The sequence below is a fragment of the Eretmochelys imbricata genome, chromosome 5 (assembly GCF_965152235.1).
Source record: "Eretmochelys imbricata isolate rEreImb1 chromosome 5, rEreImb1.hap1, whole genome shotgun sequence".
Lineage (NCBI taxonomy): Eukaryota > Metazoa > Chordata > Testudines > Cheloniidae > Eretmochelys > Eretmochelys imbricata.
Genome location: NC_135576.1, coordinates 35,189,350 through 35,209,539, shown reverse-complemented (window position 1 = coordinate 35,209,539; position 20,190 = coordinate 35,189,350). Strand labels below are relative to the sequence as shown.

Genomic DNA, 20,190 nt, shown 5'->3' with positions numbered 1-20,190 from the left:
CCATTCCAATGTTCTGGCATGACTCGGTCACTGATTATCAGGTTCAATAGCACCAATCAAGCAGCGCAGAGGAGACAAAATCTGTCTGTAACTGTCCAGCTGGGATGTCCACCAGCTGCCCTTAGGCTACTTTAATTCATGCCAGTGGTTTGAACAGCTGTGAACTAAGAAGCATGGTCACCTTTACCTCCTAACAATTGCACCAAATGGACCTTGGTCCATAAGAAAATGTGACCCATGAAAAGCAGCTTTTCCCTAAATAATGTATAAAAAAATGCTGAAAATTAGCATGCTTTAGGAAAAAACATGTAGATATTGTAACACTGAAAAGGCACAGCAAGTTTTGTATGTACTGGAATACAAATTCAAACTGCCTTATTTCATAATAATTTAGATAGTGAGATACAATTTATATGTGATCAAAAGTGAACTTTGTTCTCAGTTTTGTTTTTTTGCATGTTAATCTTTTTTTTTTTTTTTGGCATCTGCAAACACCCTTGATTCTTTCACAGGCTCTAGTCTAGAATAACTCCTACAGCCTCTATCCCACATCTCTCTTCCAACCACACTGCTGAGTATGCAAGAATTGATTATTCAATCCAACTTCTCTTTTTCTTTTGTACCACCAAAAGTTAAAGTAGTAACAGTCACTGAAAAAAAATGGGGTCAGTGATTAAATTTCCTTGGGGCACTAGATTCAGCCCAGGTTTGAAGTGAACTGGATCAGCCTGGAAGTTCTTGCTAACACTTTTCTGGCAGTACCTTGAGTTTCAGTTTCCCTTATTGTTGCAAAGAAAAATCTTTTTAATGCTCTAATGTAACGTTGAAACAACCAAGGCACTAGCCTCATTACAATAAGATGGTTAAGTCCTGTCCATGCTAAAAAAGTTAATCATGTTGTAAATGAGACCTGATTCCATTATATTTGTAGCGTAGCCTAGCCTTCTTCAGTCTGCAGAGAGAGACCCAAAAATTATAGCTCTATAAAAGGTTTATTATTATTTGTCCAACCTACTCCTTTCCCTCCCTGTTACATGTAGAATGTGTGAAGGGGCAGAGTGTAAGGGGCCAAGACATAGGTGGTCTGGCCTAGTGGTCACAGCTGGGTTGAAGTCTGCCCACCGGGACAGTAGTCATCAGGCAGGAGTTGGAGGAATTGCAAGAGCCAGGTTCTGTAAGCAAGAGTCAGGCCAGGGTTGGAGACCGGAGATAGTACCAGGTTGGAATCAGGATGCAAGAATCAGAGTCAGTCTGGAGTCAGAGGTCAGAGTCAGAGACTAGATACCAGGAGATCAAGTAAAGTCTGACATGGCAGCAGACCAAAATCAGTGTGGTTGCCCAGACAGCTTCCTAGGCCAACCCCTGAAGTTAAATAGGGCACGTAGTCAGAGGGCTGCAGGGCACCATCACTCTGCTGGCTCTCTTGGATGATGCTTTTTGTGGTGCTTACTCTCCTTAGTGCTCTCTGGGTATGCCTCCTGGTGGCACCATGGGAATACTGGCAGTCTCACGAAAGCTTATGCTCAAATAAATCTGTTAGTCTGTAAGGTGCCACAAGTACTCCTTTTCTTTTTGCGGATACAGACTAACACGGCTGCTACTCTAAAAATCAGCACACATAGAGGCCTACACTACAGATCCTTTACCAATATTGCTATAATGGTATAGCTTTACCAGCAGGACCCCCTCCCCAGTGGAGATGAATCTTATGCCAGCAGAAGGAGTTTTTCTGTCAGTATGGTAATGCTACTATGCCCACCCCCCCAAAGAAAATGGCTGAACTGTTTTGGCTAAAACATTAAAAAATGTTCGCCTGAGACAGACAACTGTCATGGAAAACTTCAGCCCAAACACTTGAAGTTTGGCAAAGTTATAAGAAACTGAAAACAGGTTCTTATCATGGGAAATACAAGGCAACACTCATAATAGATGGTGATAACAGCTCCTCTTATAACCTTAATAAGATTTGTAAATACCTCATTGGAACACACACAATTTTTTTTTAACCTCAAGAAGAATTAGACACTACTTTAAAGTTAATTTATAATGAGGGAGTATTTATACACACTCATCCAAGACAATGAGATTTGGTAGCAGGTCTGCCTGCCTCCTTGAGGAACAATAATTAGGCAGGACTGAAGACCTTGGTAGTATGTCTCCAGTTCACAGTGGACATATCAGTTTGTAACATAGAGACCTTTATTGATCTTCTCATAAGTGGACTTTGATGGATTAGATTTTTAACAGTAGAATGATGGGGTTAGAAGGGACTGCAAGGGTTATCTAGTCTAAATCCTGCCAAGATGCAGGATTTGTTGTGTCTAAACCAGTAGTTCCCAAACTGGGGTTCGCAAAATGTTACGGGGGTTCTCGGAAAAAAATTTCCTAATGGCGGCCAAAGCTGTCCCTAGGAATCCCGGGCAGCACAGGGCCAGCAGCCCGGAGCCCCTGGATGTCTAAGCCGATCAAAGCAAGCATATCTCACACTGAGGAGATTTAAAGTTCAAGACTCCTTACACGAAATGGAAAGGGAGGTGGATGTTTTTTGCTGTTTTTAAAATTAAATAGGCAGCTAGTATTGCTTTTAAAATTATTATGAAGAATAGGTTTAAGCTTTGTTGTAATGTGCGTTGTTTGCCTGGACTGCTCAAGACCTGAATGCTTGTGTAGGGGAACTCTTGGAGTTGGCTTCTTAAATACCTTCATGCTGTTTCACATCTGATACTCCTTGATGAAACATAGGAGCCTTGTCTTATAACTGGCTTATTCAAAGTGATACAAACTATGAAAGTGAGATCTTGGAAGAGTGTTGCTGTTTTCATAATGTAATAAAAATACTGTAATGATAAATAATTATTAATAAATAGTGTGTAATAAGCATGTCATAAATTTTTATATTTCCAAGATCACTGCTTTTATAATTTATACTCAGGTAAAGGAGAAAATCCATGGAAATATTGATTTTTAGGCGGGGGTTCGTGAGACTTGACATTTTAGTGAAAGGGGTTCACAGGTGGTTAAAGTTTGGGAACCACTGGTCTAAACAATGCAAGACAGATAGCTATCTAGCCTCCTTTTGAAAACCTCTAGTGAAGGAACCCCCCACAGCAGTCTGTTCCACTGGCCTACTGTTCTTATAGTTAGGAAGTTTTTCCTGAGTTTTAATCTAATCTAATCTAAATCTGCTATGCTGTAGTTTGAATCCATTGCCTCTTGTCCTGCCCTCTGTGGCAAAAGAGAATAACTTTTCTCCATCTTTTTTATGGCACCCTTTCAAGTATTTGAAGGCCACTATCATACGCCCTTAATCTCCTCTTTTCCAAACTAAACATACCCAGTTCCTTCAGCCTTTGCTCATAGGGCTTACATTCCATCCCTTTGATCTTCTTTGTTGCTCACCTCTGGATACTTTCCAGTTTCTCCACATCCTTTCCTTTCTATACATTGGTGACCAAAATTGGACCACAATACTCCAGCTGAGGCCTAACTAACACTGACTAGTGTTGTACTGTTACCTTCTGTGACTTGCATGCTATGCTTCTGTTAATGCAACCTTAAATTGCATTTGCTTTTTTAGCAACAATCGCATTGCTGACTCATGTTGAGGTTGTGATCCACCACAACTCCCCGATCCTTATCAGCAGTGCTGGTGCCAAACCAGTTATTCCCCATTCTGTATTTGTGCATTTATTTATTCTTCCCTAAGTGTAGCACCTTACATTTGTCTTTGTTGAATTACATTTTGTTGTCTATAGCCCAGTTCTCCAGTTTATCTAGATCCCTCTGAAGTTTAGCTCTATCCTCCAAAGTGTTCACAATCCTCCTCCAGCTTTGTGTCATCTGCAAATGTAGTCAATGTCAGTAAACATCAATCCACCATACACACACAAACCAATGAAAAAATTTTGCCATTGCAAATAACAGAAATTTACAGATAGACTTAGTAAGGAAATGTTTCTTGCAAACCTTAATTACAGTTTGATTTAAGGATATTTATTTCATATATTTTGACATGTGATGTTGACAATTTGTGTTTTAACAGTTATAAAGCTTTAACTTTTTAAATCTCAGCATCTATTGTCATTAAGTAATTATTGGCTGATCCACCCATGATTTCCCATAGCTGTGCAAATTTAAAATCAATAAAAATTAAAAAATGCTTCAAACCCAGACTTTTGTAAAACTGTAAAAATGTAAATCAATAACAATTTAAAAATGCTTAAAAATAAACATTGATATAATCTGTTGAAATTGTTTAAAAAAATCAAACCTACTCATGAGAAAGACCCAGCCTGCACGGACATAGTTATTAACATCCCCTGCTTTCAGCCTCCAGCCTAGTATACACTAGAATATGTTGTACCTGTTTTCCAACCACAATGCATCTGAACTAGTGCTAGCAATAGTCCTTGGCATTTATATTACTCTATCATGAAAACCTGCAGATACTCCCTCATGGTTGAGGCACATTTGTGAATGTGGAGAATCTTGCACCCACTGACTATGCCATGGATGCTCTTCTATGGATAGCTAAAAGTAACCTCACTTCCACAGCTATGCATTGAGCACATCTCACTGTCTCTAAAGTCACAAGAAACTTTTCTTTAATGTTTTCAAAGTGGCCCTTTCCCCACGAATCCACTCAAAGATTTTCTTCTCTGCATGAAAATGCCAGTCACAAGGGGAATTACTGAGTTTTCCACCATGTGTTATTCTTACTATTATTGCTGCTGCCACCCGACCATGGGACTTAACTGCCCCACACACTGACTAATTAGGTTTGCCAACCCTCCAGGATTGTCAGCTTAATTTTGAATGAAAGATTATGTCAAGTGATATCAGGAATAGGTCCAACCAAAATTGGCAACCCTCTTGCTAATATTATAATTAATGGCCTCTAGAGGTATATCTTGGCTAGGGCCTTATCTTCACTATGAAATAAGGAATGTTCGAACATGAGTTATTTAACAGCTTTTTTTTGTTGCGGTGAAAACAATGCCTAGGATAAAAAACTGGGCTTTTGTGTGTTAACTAGTACATGCTAACATATTCTAGAACTCTAGCGTACCCAAGGAAAGTTTTACTTTAGCACAGAGCAAGCCTAGGCTTCCTGGGCTGATCTTAGAGGTGTCCAGGCTGCGCCCCCACCGAGGGTGTGATATTCAAGGGAGCGCTGCCCATGTTGGTACCTCACACCCACCTGACCTACCACCAGTCAATTAGGCTTAGAGGCAACCAGGCAGGTGCAGCAGCAGCTGAAGAGGGCAGATGGCCTGAGCTGCAGGGGGGCAGGTGGACCAGTCAGGTGACTCCTCTGAAGCAAGGGTGCCCCTGCTGCCCTGCTCTACTGCCATCTGTATCTGCTGCTGCTCCTGTCCCCCTCCCCATGGAGCCATCCCTGCTCAAGCTGCTCAGGAGCTGGAACCAGGTTCCTGTCTGCTGCACAGTGTGTGTGTGCGCGCGGGGGTGTCTCCCTCCCTTTACCTGTATACCCAATTTCCGCTGAGCTGGGGTCGGGGACAGGGAGAGCGTGTTTGTGCTGGTGTCTCTGGATCTGAAGTGGAAGCTGCCGGCATTGCTGTTCAGGCTCCCTGATCATGCTGACATGATCAGTGATCACTCAGGCACACGCTCTCTTCTCCCCAACACACATTCTCTCTCTCATACCTACTCCCTGCAACACACACTCATTCTCTCTCTCTCACACGCACATTCCCCCAAAACTCAGCACTGGCCACCCAGCCACTGCAAATTAAGCTGGGGGGAGGGGGGGGGAGGGAACAGCAGGGCCTAGAGGTGATAGGGGAGAGCTGTATGGGTCAGGGCAATGGAGGGGGGAGCGGGGTGCCGGTAGGGGCCAGGGCATAGTTGCTGGAATCAGGGGTGCTGCCACACACCCCTGGCTTGAAGCGGTTTCCATTATATACAAGGTTTATGGTTTGATTAAATGGCTCTTAGCACCCCTATTATAAACATTGTTCTAGCACCCTGGCCAGGGGCACCACAATACATGTTTGCCCAGGGTACCCTTTTCATTAGAGCCAACCCCCTTCAGCTCTACCAGCTACCTTGGGCTTAAATACACTTTACCTGTAGATTTAAAAAAAAAAGAAAAGAAGAAGACAGGGCATAAAGTGCGTGTGTGGGAAGGAGAACAAGGGCCCCTTAAAAATCAAGCTGGGCTGTGGAGCAGCACACTTTATATATTGTTTCAAAACGACTGCTAACAGAATGAGACAGATCTCCCCCCCCCCTTTTTTTCCAGACCATTAAGCACTGAGAAAAGCTGCTTTTTTTCCAATAAAGTTAGCTCATTTCCGCTAATTTAACTTGTTGAAAACACCATGGTAAAGAGTTTAATGCCTTCAGCTTGACTTTAGCACGGCTAAAACTCAACTTTTCTACAATCGAGCTACGGGTGTCAAACTGCGTCAACACTGGCCCTAAGCATGGAGTGGGGTCCAGCGTCGGGTCCCTCAAATTAAACAGTGGCTTGAGCTAACCCGATCGAAATAAAACACCCTTCTCCGTAGTCAGCAGGAGGCAACAGAAAACAGGCGTTACGGTAGGCACACCGCACGTGCGCGCCTGCACACAGCCCGGGGCGCTGGGATTGGTAAGAGGTCTCAGCGCGGATGGGGGAGAAGAGGGTTTATTGCGCAAGTCACTCTGGGAGATACAGGCAGCCGCTCTAGGCTGCGATTTGCCCTCCCCAGAAGAGCCTGACGCAAGGCTCTCTGGGAGTTGTAGTCCGCAGCAGGCAAACGTCCCCTTCGCTCGCCTGAGACTCCCTTGCTTCGGAAAACTTCCGAGCCCATGCGCCCTATAGGCTCCAGTCCCGCTCCCCTGCAGCCGCCCCGCCCTTCCTGTTTGTGCCGGCGAAGCATGGGGTTGAAGAGTCCGGCCGGGCGCGAAGGAGCTGCGGCGGAGGAGGCTACGTCCCGGCTGCTGAAGGTACAGCTCTGTGCTGGGCCGGGCGCTGCCGCTCACGGGGAGCTCAGGCAGCCCTGGATCTGGGGCTCCCGCCTTGGGGGTGAGAAGAGCGCTGTAGAGACAAACATCTTGTTAATGCTGGCCCCAGCCCTCCCCAGGGCTGCAGTGCTATTAGTTCAAGCCGGTCCCGGGGGCCAGGGGAGATAGGTCTGAGGAGCCTACGAGGTAGCTGTTTCCCTATGCAGAGGAAAGGCAGGGAAAGCACGAGGGATGAATTCCGAGCCCCACTGATGTTAATGGGAGTTTTGCCATTGAGCTCAGTGGGGCCACGCTTTCAGCCTAGCTCTTTATTTCTCTTTCTTGCCTGCTGCGATTCAAGTGACGGCCACCTTTACTATTCAGAGTGAATATCTGACAATTTAGGTGAGAGATTATATCTTGTATCAAAGGGAAATGACAGCTAGGGCATAAAGCTTGGAAACTAAGTACTTATAAAAGAAGCAGTACTCCTCCTGAAGCCTTTTTAAACGGGAATGAACTAGGATATCGCCACAAAGTTGTGGAGAGTTATAGGTTGTATGGTTTATAACTGACCAATTATAGAAAATTATAGATCTGTCTGCACTGATGATCGGTACAGCATGTGTTGGGATGGTTATAAAGTGTTGCACTGCTTTGACCTGACTGATTTACACCCTCTGATACATCTGTTATGGAACTGCCCCATTTTTCACACAGCCCTTTTTTGTGACAGCATTGTAGAGATCATATGTGCTCTTGTAAAGAAAACGAATATAATTGTCCTCTTTATCATATAATAAAACTAATTCTAAATGTAACTGGTACAGCCAGCTTAAAGTGATTGATAACATCCTCTACTTCTCATGTAAGAACTGGATTGGAAAGTTTAAAGTAAGTGGGCTGTTCTGGAGCCTCCAGGTTGCAGCTAGTGTATGGCTCTGTCACCTCAGACCCTAAAACAGAACACATATTGATGAGTTTAATTCAACCTTAGAATCCAGGTGCTTCCTGTTCTAGTATTCCCCTTCATCCTAATGAAGGAGTTGGTACAACTTTGAGTTAGTCCCTGGACAAGATAACTGTTTAATTGAATGTAATTTGCAAAAATATTTGAAGATACTGTCCAGTAATATTTGCAAAAGCTTGAATTGTTTTTTGTAAATATTAAGTCATTTCCACATTCAAATTTTCTTTTAGGTTAAGATATATTGATTGACAACTGCCATGTCTGTTGATTTGTTCCAGATGCACTTACTTGGAGTCTGCACTGTCTTTATTTAGTATTGTCTTTAACCAATCCAGTATATTTTAGCAAGATAGTCCGCTTCTGTTTTGTGGTCAGTGAGATGGCATGAAGTGGTTTAGTTAAGAGTAGGAAAGATTCATCATTTTGTTGTTAGTTCAGTTTCCTTTGAGTAGATTGTGCTAATTTCAAATATGGTCATTAGCATTTAAAAACTACAGTTTCTTTCATTATAAAATGTTTAAATAAGTTTTATTTATGCAGGCATGGTTGGTTTGCAGCCAAATGAAAATACTGGTTAAAGAACTGAGTTTAGTGTGCTTAAACTGGTTTCCTAAATTGTTAAAATCCAACCAAACATTCTAGGGCCAAAGTATCAAGACACTGCTTGCACTGTGTTAAAAAGACATGCCTTAAATAGGTTTTTAAAATGTAGTTCTGATATTTTAGCTTTGTTCATAATGGCTGGAGAAACCATAGTTGAGCCTTTTTACATTAGGGAGTGTTACAAAACTGTTGCTAACAAACACAGTTGCAAGAGCTTTTGTAATAGTAAAAACTGATGAATACACCTCTCTGGCTCCATTTTTCAACACTAAGTTTCACCAGTTACTTCCTGGGGGAATTCTGTGCCAAATTTTTTTTTTAAAAAAGAACAGGAGTCCTTGTGGCACCTTATGCCACAAGGACTCCTGTTCTTTTTGCAGATACTGACTGTCAAGTTTCCTTCCCCACTCTGAACTCTAGGGTACAGATGTGGGGACCTGCATGAAAACCTCCTAAGCTTACTTTTCCCAGCTTAGGTTAAAACTTCCCCAAGGTACAAACTATTTTACCCTTTGCCCTTGGACTTTTGCTGCCACCAAACGTTTAACTGGGTTTCTGGGAAAGAATTGTTTGGAAATGTCTTTCCCCCCCAAAATCCTCCCAACCCTTGCACCCCACTTCCTGGGGAAGGTTTGGTAAAAATCCTCACTATTCGCATAGGTGATCACAGACCCAAACCCTTGGGTCTTAAGAACAATGAAAAAGCATTCAGTTTCTGAAAAGAAAAATTTGAATAGGAGTAAAAAGAATCACCTCTGTAAAATCAGGATGGTAAATACCTTACAGGGTAATTAGATTCAAAACAGAGAATCCCTCTAGGCAAAACCTTAAGTTACAAAAAGACAAAGACAGGAATATCCATTCCTTTCAGCACAGCTTATTTCCTCAGCCATTTAAAGAAATCATATTCTAATGCATATCTAGCTAGCTTACTTACTAAGTTCTAAGACTCCATTCCTGTTCTATCCCCAGCAAAAGCATCACCCAGACAGACCCAGACTTTGTCCCTCCCCCAGCTTTGAAAGTATCTTGTCCCCTTGTTGGTCATTGTGGTCAGGTGCCAGCAAGGTTATCCTAGCTTCTTAACCCTTTACAGGTGAAAGGGTTTTTCCTCTTGCCAGGAAGGATTTTAAAGGTGTTTACCCTTCCCTTTATATTTATGACACAGCTGCTACTCTGAAAAAAATTTAAAATTCTGCAAATTTTATTTGTCAAAACACTACATAATCACACCAGTTTCAATTACTTTGGTAATTTATTTCAAAATAGCTGTCAGCATGTATGTTGGTAACAAGACAAAAATTCCCCCAGGAATAGAAAGTTAAAGAAATCCTTACAACAGTCCAGTTCCTACTTCTTCCCCTACCCCCCTCCAACCCAGACACTAAACCCCCTCCACCCCCATCCATAAGAACAGGCATACTGGGTCAGATTGAAGGTCCATCTAGCCCAGTATCTGGTCTTCTGACAGTGGCCAATGCTCAGTGCCCCAGAGGAAATGGGCAGAACAGATAATCATCAAGTGATCCATCCCTTGTGGCTCATTCCCAGCTTCTGGCAAACAGGCTGGGGACACCATCCCTGACCATCCTGGCTAATGGCCATTGATGGACCTATCCTCCATGAATTAATCTGGTTCTTTTTTGAACCCTGTTATAGTCTTGGCCTCCACAACATCCTCTGACAGAGTTCCAAAAGTTGACTGTGTTTTGTGAAGAAATACTTCCTTTTGTTTGTTTTAAACCTGATGCCTATTAATTTCATTTGGTGACCACTAGTTCTTGTGTTATGAGTAGTAAGTAGCATTTCCTTATTTACTTTCTCTACACCAGTCATGATTTTATAGACCTCTGTCAAGGTTCCTTCCCCACTCTGAACTCTTGGGTACAGATGTGGGGACCTGCATGAAAGATCCCTAAGCTTATTCTTACCAGCTTAGGTTAAAAACTTCCCCAAGGTACAAACTTTGCCTTGTGCTTGAACAGTATGCTGCCACCATCAAACATTTTAAACAAAGAACAGGGAAAGAGACCACTTGGAGATGTCTTCCCCCAAAATATCCCCTTCCTCCCCCCACCCCAAGCCCTACACCCCCTTTCCTGGGGAAGCCTCAATAAGAATCCTCAGCAATTGTACAGGTGAACACAGACCCAAACCCTTCTGTAGGCCCAACAGTAATTTTTGCAAAGTTGTGCAGTAGTGCAGAATTCCCTCAGGAGTAACCCAGTGTTAATGTAATTTTGTTGTTAGAGCTCTCCAAGGAAGACAGGGCCTTTAAGTCTAATTTTCCAATGTGTGGTTGTGTGACAGATTGGATGTCTATGTTCTAACAGTTGTGTCTGCTGTGGATAACATCTTAGGGAACAATATTACACGGTCTAGAGGAAGGCTGTAACTCTAGAAACCTGTAACCCTAGAAACAGTTCTTTAAAATGGTTATCCCAGCCCTGCTACAAACAAAGGAAATTAGTACACAGACCTCTAACTGCGTCCCATGGCTGATATGGCTAAACTCATAATATAGACAGACAAATCTCATGGTTCTGCCATTCATTGTGGAGAAGGCCAAACCATGTTAGAACTGTGTTTGTATACAGAATTCAAGGGTTTAGGTTTTAAAAAACCTAGCTGCTTTAAAAAAGACACCAATATATGATCACTATTCTAGCATGATTTGGGTATTTCTAGCAGTCAGGCCCTGACCACGCTGTTAGAAGCCAGTTTAGCTGGAACTGTATTTAAATCTATTTGAAGACATCGGCCTATCCTCTCCACCCATGTTGTGTGGGTGAAAAAGCTTGACTTCCTACACCTCAAGGAAATAAAGGACAACTGTATGACTAATATAGGACAACAAGCAACTTCACCTGTGTTATATTCATGGTAGAGAGTTATACATTTGCATTACAATGTAGGATTCTTTACATGAATCTCACTGGAGACCTTTTACTTGGTCAAGTGCTTCTTATTCATATATTCTAAGGCTTGAAAGGACCATTTTGATTATCTAATCTCAATTCTTATATAGCACAGGCCATAGAATTTCCCCAAAATAATTCCCAGAGCAGATCTTTAAGAAAGATATCCAATCAGTGACTGAGAATTCACCACAACCCTTAGTAAATTGTTCAAATGGTTAATTACCCTTGCTGTCAAAAATTGATGCCTTATTTTCAGTTTGAATTTGTCTAAAACTTCCAGCTGTTAGATTGTGTTGTACCTTTCTCTGCTAAATTGAAGAGTCCAATATTAAATATCATGTTTTCTAATCCTTTAATCATTCTCCGAGCTCTTCTCTGAAACTTCTTATTTATCAAGATCCTTTTTGAACTGAACACCAGAACTAGACACTGTATTTCGGCAGCAGTTTCACAAGTGCCAAATACAGAGGTAAAATAACCTCTCCTCCTACTTGAGATTCCCCTTTTCATGCATCCCAGGACAGTATTAGCTTATTTGGCCACAGCATCACACTGAAAAATCATGTTCAGCTGAATGACTATCTACCACAACCTGCAAATCTTTTTCAGAGTCACTGCTTCCCAGGATAGAGTCCCCTGTCCTGTAAGCAGGGCCTATATTCTTTGTTCCTAGATGTATATATTTACATTTAGCTCCTTATTGGATATGGACCAGAGGATTTCAGGGTGGGATTTTTCCAACAGCACTCAGTGTTGGCCTAACTTTATTGTAAAAGTCTGACTTCAGTGGGAGTAGACTTCATTGGAAGAAGTTAGGCAGGTGTGAGTACTTTTCAGAATCCCAGCTTTAAGTATCAAGTAAAGGGACATCCCTTAACTATAGTACTGAAGTTACCCTCAGGGGAGACTAACATTTCCATCCAAACTCAAATATTAACTTCATATGAGGGGGAAAGTTCAACCCATGGGAGAGGGAGATGTGGCCAGTCACTTCAACACTGCCTGCTGCAGGGAAGACAGAAAGCAATGAACTGAACCCAGGTGCAGTGCTTCTTCCCTCAGCCCTCCAAGTAGCATTGTAGGTTCAGGAGAATGTTCATTGCAGCCTTCCTCTCCCAGCCCCTTTCCTCTTTCTTCTCCTAGTTCCTACCAGTGGCTGCAGTGACATGCCAGAAGAGAGAAGGGATGGCAGAAAACAAATCCCTGGGGATGAGAGGATAGAGAATAGAAGACCTAGAAAGAAGGGCAGAATGTGGATGGTGGGCAAATAGAAGACCTGGGGAGAAGAACTCAAGATACCAGGGGCTGGGGGAGTAGATACAGTGATTATAATTGTTAGGTGTTCAGATTGTGGACACACAAAAACCTATGTTAAGAGATTAAGGTACAAAATCAAGCACTTAAGTCTCTCCCTTCCCCCCAGCGAACCCCATCTGCCCACAGTCCCCATGTTCAATGGCTCCTAGTCCCAGGCTCCCTCCTTGGTCTTCTTGTTGAATCTCCCTGCAGGCTCCTTGTCCCAGTGTGTTCTCCCTGCCTCCACGCCTTTAGTCCAACTCTTAACCTCACTGCATTTCAATCAGGCACCCTCCTCCAGACTGCCTGTGCCCTGCAAAAGCACAGAAGACCTGAACACCCTGCTCTCAGTGCCAGAGCCTGGCCTCAACATGGCCCATAGCAGCATGGAGCTGCAGTTACAGAGGAAGTTCTCCTGCTCAGCCTCAGGCTGGACCATGCCCACTACAGGCAGACCCTTCAGAGAATTTAGTTGTGAAGCTTTAACAAGTCTCTGCTCATGAGATTTTTTCCCCCCCCCTAAGGCTTGTAACTTGGCCAAACTTGTGTGAATTTTCACAGTGATGGCAAGAGTTACATCCCTGAAACAGACCATTCTCCTTCCCTCCCCTGCCAAATTTCAAGTCCCTGCTCCAAAGCATGGGGGTGTAGAGCTTGTGTAAAAAGGAAAACATTTTCCCTTAGCTTCATTTTTGAAAACAGCTAAACTGTTTGTGAATTTCAGTCAAAAGCCTTCAGTCTGAGAAGGCAGACACTCCACATGGGAAGTTTCAGTCTGAATAGTTAAAGTCTGGATGTTATAAGCAACTGAAAATAGGATCATATAATAGGAGTAGTTGGGCAACCTTAATAGATGGTGCTACCAGCTCATCTATTATATAGTGATTACAAAGAACCCAGCAGAGGTGGGGATGGCATTGGAGGGGGGTGACAAGCAAGGACCTAGGGGGAGCAGTAGATCTTGATGGGGAAACGATCAAGGACCTTGGCAAGGAAGGTACAGAGGGATAACCAGGAACCCAGAGCATACTACTGGCAGCAGAGGACTGGGGAAATCCAGAGGAAGATGACCAAGGACCTGGGTGAGGGGGGCAGTTTGAGGGTCACCAAATATTCAGAAAATGAGGAGAGATTGTAAATATGAGGCTGTGGGAAATGAGAATAGAGAGAAATGGTTGAGGGTGAGACAAAATAGTAGAGGACAGAAAATGGACATGGTGTTTATTTATAGAAAATTTGCTTTTAAGTGTTAGGAGAAACTTATCCTTCAATGTCCTGGATAACTCCACCTCTTCCTGGTTCTGTCTTTTAGCATATCATTCCCATCCACTTTACCAATTACAGTAGTTTTGTTGCTGTTTGTCCACTTGTCCCATAAATGCATTCAAGCCATACTGTCTCCTGAAGACCAGGTATGTGTGGAATGCCTACATGAAGCTTGCCAGTTAGAGCTTCTACTCATTTATTTATTTTTCCAATAAAAGCTAGCTGTGTGTAAGTTCACTGATATTCCCCAGTCTTTCCTCCTCTTTATTAGTGCTTGGTTGCAGTCATAGCACCTTGTCTGTAAGCTCACTGGGGTAGGGAAACAGGTTTTTGTACTGCAGGTGCCTAGCATGCTTGTGAGTGCTATTAAAATAAGTTTCTTTATTGGATGTAAAGGTGGCTTAGCTGTGTTCAGCAGCTTTCAAGGTTCTGGTCATTCATCCATGATTTGCTCTGATGGATGGTAAATGTATCAACTTATTATGGCAAGAGGGAATAGATTTTATGCTTGTACTGAAAGATTTTCTTGAAAACTTTGCTTTACCAGTTTCCCAGCCTTAGGCCTGATTTGTTGGGGGGCAGGGGACAACTTCACACCTTCTGTGGGCACTTCATATCACCTTCATTTAGTTATCAAGTGTTGATACATACTGTTTCTAGTCTTTGTTCTTAGCCCAGTCCAGATGTGACCTACAGAAAACTAACAGTTGTTAGCTAGAGAAATTGCAGACAACCCATTTCACCTTGGTTAGCTATTAACCTGAAAGCAGTGTTGATCCAAAGCTGGGGGAGAATGCCTTGTGCCTTTTCTGCTGGTTTAGGATGCCTCAAGATGGCCTAAAAGGGTTGTGTTTTCTGTATGATTTTTCCATTACAAATATAATGTTGACAAAAGTCACAAGTCAGGCCCTTGAATTATGGGTTGGGGGGGGGTGTGGATTTCAATCCCCACCTCTGTTCACCATACCTAATCTCAGGCTGGGAAGCTATGTGGTCTGAGACTTTGGCTTGGCTAGGAAAAGTGGTCAAGTTTAGGTTTTCTTTGCCAACACATACTACCAAAGCCCAAACTTTTTCTTACTGTAGATGTAGGGTAATACCTTTGTAGCACAGTTGAACTGGTTAATGCTTTTGTAGCTTATCCATGGCATTGAGGAAATTAACTTCAAATATTTAAGATTACCCCTCCATTTTGAAAGGCAGTCCTAGGATACTTTAGATTGTAAACTTTCCCAGGTATTTCTGTAGTGTATAATTCTCACACAAGCACAACAATTTAGAGATTTTACTGTATCCTCAGACAACCCAACAGGTTTTTTGTCTGCAACATCCATCTCCAACCACAAGTTCACACATCATACACTTTTGCCATGTGCCCTTCCTGAAGTGAGACATTCACAATGTAGCGTGCTCTCTATAAATTGCTAGCTTCTTGACAGCTAAACTTGGGTTATCTACACTAGCACTTGTCAGTAAAACTTAAGTTGCTCAGCGGTGTGAAAAAACTACACCTCTGACTGACAAATTACATTGAAAGAAGTGCCAGTGTGGACAGCACTATGTCAGCAGCAGATGCTCTCCTGACAACATAGCTACTGCCACTTGTTGAGGATGGTTTAATTATGCTGATGGAAGAGCTCTCTCCTGTTAGCATAGAGCTACTACATTGGAGATCTTACATGCTGTAAGGTCTCTAGTTTAGATGTAGTCTTAGATTAGATTGAAGGCTGGGGAGGAGACAGATACTAGACACTCAGAGAATGGGAGTAATGTTTTTTCATAAGTGCTTTGTCTGTTCATGGGAACTAAAAAAACAAAATGGATTTGCAACATGCTTTGAGATTCTTGGCTGGAAGGCCCTAAATAGAGGGCTGTGCTCCACCAGGATTTCTGATCTTTATTTTGGGAAATATACAAGAAATCTTTGTGCACTGTTGTCTTTGGAAAGACTTTTAGGATGTATTTTCTGGGAAGTTTGCAATAGTGGAATGAAACAAAGCATTTAATCCACCAAATGGGATAAACTCGATTCTCAATTACATGGCTGCAGACTGGAAGTAATTTCATTGAAATCAGTGAATTTACTTCCGTTACACCAGTGTAAGCTTGAGAACAGAAGTTAGTCCCATGTTATAAAAGTTTGAACAGGACAGAAGCTTAGAAGGAAGTCACCCTATTTAACATTAATTTGAATGCTGTGGGTCTGATTTTCATTTGTGATCAGTGTAGCCTGGGAAAGATGAGGAATGGTGGCTGTGGCTCCTGGATTCTGAGGCCAGCTAGGGAGGGACCAGTCTAGTCCTCCACAAGGGTGCTTTAATTTATGCATGGCTGTTCCAGCAGCTGGAGAATATTTATCTTCTGGCTGCATCCCTACACTGGAAGCAGTAGCATGCTGTAGACACACTATGCCTGCTATCCACCACCAACCAAGTTCCTTTTATGAAAGGGGAATTTCCAGGTAGCTTGTTAAGTTGGCTTTCTGGCTGCCTTGTACCACCTGGCCTCTATATGCATGCAGGCTTCTGCCCATGCCAAAGTTGTAACAGGACCAGGACCTTAATTACTAATTATAATACTCTTGTTTCACTTGTTTAGGTCAGAATAATTTACAGGATCTAGAAGAAATGCATTCTTCAAATATGGAAGAGGATACCAAACCTCTCCTGATCCCTGTTGGAGATGATGAAAGAGATTATGGAATCATGAACATTCAGTTTGATCCAGCAGACCTAAAATGCAAGAGGTATGGGGCACTCTAACCTTATACAGTGATCATGATAGTGACTTGTCTTATCTTTACCTTTAAAAGAATAATTCAATAAAGATAAAAGCCAAACCTTTTTGGTCTGGTTATTTTAATAACTAAAAATCCTACTGTGTGTCATTTGGTGTTATTTTTAAATACCTCCTAAGTTATAAATATTTATCCTTTTCTAGGATTAGGAGTCTCTAATGAGTTGGCTGAAAACTTGACAATTCAGGGAGGGTAGTGCAGGATTCCTATCCTTTTGTATGTGAGAACTTGTTAGAAAAGATATTGGTAGCTTTCCAAATCTATCTTAAACTGAATAGATAGAATGAGTATATATTGATTCCCATGTCTGTTAAAATTTTTACTCTTATAAAATTTAAAACCTCAGACTTAAATGGTGCAAGTACGCAAGAGATTGCATGGCTGTGTGCATACAGGTATATAAATAAATGCTGTGTGTGTATATATGAATTCATAGGCACATACGAGTTTAAATATGCATGAGTGTGCATATAGGAAGGGAACCCACTGTGACATGCTGTTTGGAGGGCCTCCAAAAGTCATTATGCTTCAGAAATAGGCAATCCTGCAGCATTCTTAGGGAAGTGATGGCAGCATGTCAGCTATACTTAGTACAATCATAGGGGGGCTTGTAACACATTAAGGCTGTCTGACACATCCCCATTTTAAGACTTTTCAGTTGTTTACAATTTTGCCAAACAAGTCAGGCTGAAATTTTCCATGCTGGGTGTCTAATTGCCTCAGGCTGAATTTTTTGGAAAATAAAAATGTTGAAACTTTTGAATTGGAGATGTGGGGGGAATGGAGACAGGTCTGACAAAGAGCTGGAGTGCAGAGGGAGAACTGGGACTGGCTGGACAAGTGGACTGGAACTAAGAGCTGTGGGGACAATTGTCATGCCCACTGGTCTGAGCAATAGCTGTCAGAGGATGGGAACCACATCAAAGGTTGGAGCCAAGGGTCAGGAACCAGGAGTTTGCTCTTGGACTCCTGACCCGAGCTCTATCTGAGAGGCTGGCAGGGGAGTCCACATCATTGCACATAACTTACTGGAATTCCTCCTGAGCTAAGGTAAGGCACCTGGACCCATCAGGGGCCACAAGGGAAGCCTTCCAAGGTGTTCATCTCCATAGGGTCTAAGTGATGATGCATACTGCCCTATCATGGCTGCCAGGTTGTGGCATGGAGGTGTTGGCAATCCTGCAGACCCCAGCTTCTAGCCCCTATAGAACCTAACAAGGACACTGGAGTTTGGAGAAGCAGCCCAGGAAGAGACATTGGGACTAGTTATGTATGTGGACAAGGAATATGGTTAGAGGGGGTATGTGATGGGAGGTCGGGGGAAGATGGGATGTCAGTGGTGGGGCCAGAGACAGATAGGAACTAAGGGCAGGGAGAACTGGAACTGGCTGGTCAAGTAGATTGGGACTGGAAATGTGTGGAGTAGGACTTGGACAGGGAGCTGGAGGGGTGAGATTAGTACAATCAAGGAGACCAGGATGAGAAGCCTGGGGCAGGAGTCCTATGGAGGGAGGCGGGGGGGGGGAGTATGTGATCATTTAATTAAACTATCATAATCCATACACACAAGTGGGGCTGAATTAAGGATGCACAGAGCATTAATTCTGGCATTTCCTACTTTTGAGTGCTTGACTTTGCAACCTTAGTAATATTCTTTTAGCATAGAATGTGTATAATTTCCTATGTCCTTAAAAGTGCAAACTAAAAAAACAAATTGCATTATATAGCATCATATTCGCACTCTCGGTCAGCAGCAGGGTCAGAATCTTTAGATTCACCACACAGACCTCTGCCACTTGGGCTAACAGAGTAACTGATAGCAGTAATAGGTTTCAGAGTAGCTGCAGTTAGTCTGTATTTGCAAAAAGAAAAAGGAGTACTTGTGGCACCTTAGAGACTAAGTGAGCTGTAGCTCACAAAAGCTTATGCTCAAATTGGTTAATCGGATGCATTTGAAAGCTTATGATCAAATAAATTCATCGGTCTAAGGTGCCACAAGTACTCCTTTTCTTTTTTCAGTAATAGGTGGTCATCCTCTATATGAGCAGGATTAGAGGGGGATGGAACACTACCAGTTTTACTGATATTTGCTGACAGCAGAGGGATGGTGAGACTCAAGAATCTTAGGTTCTGTTCTAGACTATGGAGAGGAGCATGCTCTAGTGGGCTCAGACTCTTCTGCCCATTTCCCCCTCAACCTTGACCCCTTTTGCCTATTCCCCTCCAACCTCTCCTTGTCTCAGTCCTATCACTTCTCTACCCTAGGCTTATTCCAGTTTCAGTCTCCTCACTTAGAAATTCCTGGTCTTTATTCCTCAGGTGTCATGTCCTAGTCTCCTTATACAGTAAGTTCTCATCTCCTACTCCAGACATCAAGTTCCAGTCCCTCCATCACACCCAGTCTACACCTGCTCCTAGTTTCCTTGCCCAGCCATTCCTAGTTCTCTTCCAACCCTCCCCAGCTCCTTGCCCCAGTCTTTGTCCAGCCAGGCCCAGTTCCTCCCTCCCAACTCATCATCTAAGCCAGTGGTTTTCAAACTGCAGGTCATGATGCAGTATTGGGTCACAGAATGTGAGGCACTAGGTGGTAGCGGCCCCAGTCAGCACTGCCAACCAGGACATTAAAAGTCCCATTGGCAGTGCTGCCCAGATAAGGCAGGCTAGTCCTATTCTGACACCACACTGCGTCCTGGAAGCAGCCTGTAGGAGGTCCAGCTCCCAGGGAGGGTGGGGCCATGGGGGCTCCACGTGCAACCCCCCATCCTGAGTACTGGCTCTACACTCCCATTGGTCGGTTTGGGCAGTGCCTGCAGGGAGCCACTTGTGTACCTCTGCCTAGGAGCTGGACCTTTGTCATCCACAAAGATAAACTGAAGCTTTTCCTGCGCCTACCTTCCTGTTTTGTTTTTCCTCATTGTCTGTGCAGACCTGCTATTTTCTGCTTCGTGCTTCGCCTCTTGGGGCAGCACTTCCCCCCAATACAGCTGGGCCTATAGTAATGGCAGGCTTGCTCCCTCCTTGACTTGTGAGCATACCCATGACTAGCCAACTGGCTGGGAGATGTGATGCCCAGTACAGGTAGACAAACTCGCACTAGCTCAGCTCGAGCTAGCATGCAAAAAATAGCAATGTGGCTGTTATTGCGTGGGCTGCAGCTGAAGCTAGCTGTCGGATTCTAAAGCCACCTGACTGCTGGTCCAAGCTTAGGTGGCTAGCCTGAACCACTGCCCAAGCTGCAATGTCTATGCTGCCATTTTAACAAGTTAGTCTACCTGTGCTGTGAATCACGCTTCTCAGCTGCAGCAGACACATCTTGTAGGTCATTGTCTTTAGGGCTGCCCGCCTCACCTCCCTAGCTGGCCTCAGCCCAGGGGTGCTGGAACAAC

At 43.2% G+C, this 20,190-nt stretch overlaps 1 protein-coding gene across 1 annotated transcript in view; it reads left to right on the top strand.

The window, feature by feature from the left end:
* The first annotated feature begins 6,765 nt into the window (after window positions 1–6,765).
* Window positions 6,766–20,190, top strand: part of SLC38A9 (solute carrier family 38 member 9) — a 70,063-nt gene continuing 56,638 nt past the window's right edge. The window contains exons 1-2 of the mRNA XM_077816855.1: window positions 6,766–6,954; window positions 16,606–16,753. Of these exons, the coding sequence (XP_077672981.1) occupies window positions 16,635–16,753 (119 nt within the window). The 5' untranslated portion in view covers window positions 6,766–6,954; window positions 16,606–16,634. The remainder of the gene's footprint in view (window positions 6,955–16,605; window positions 16,754–20,190) is intronic.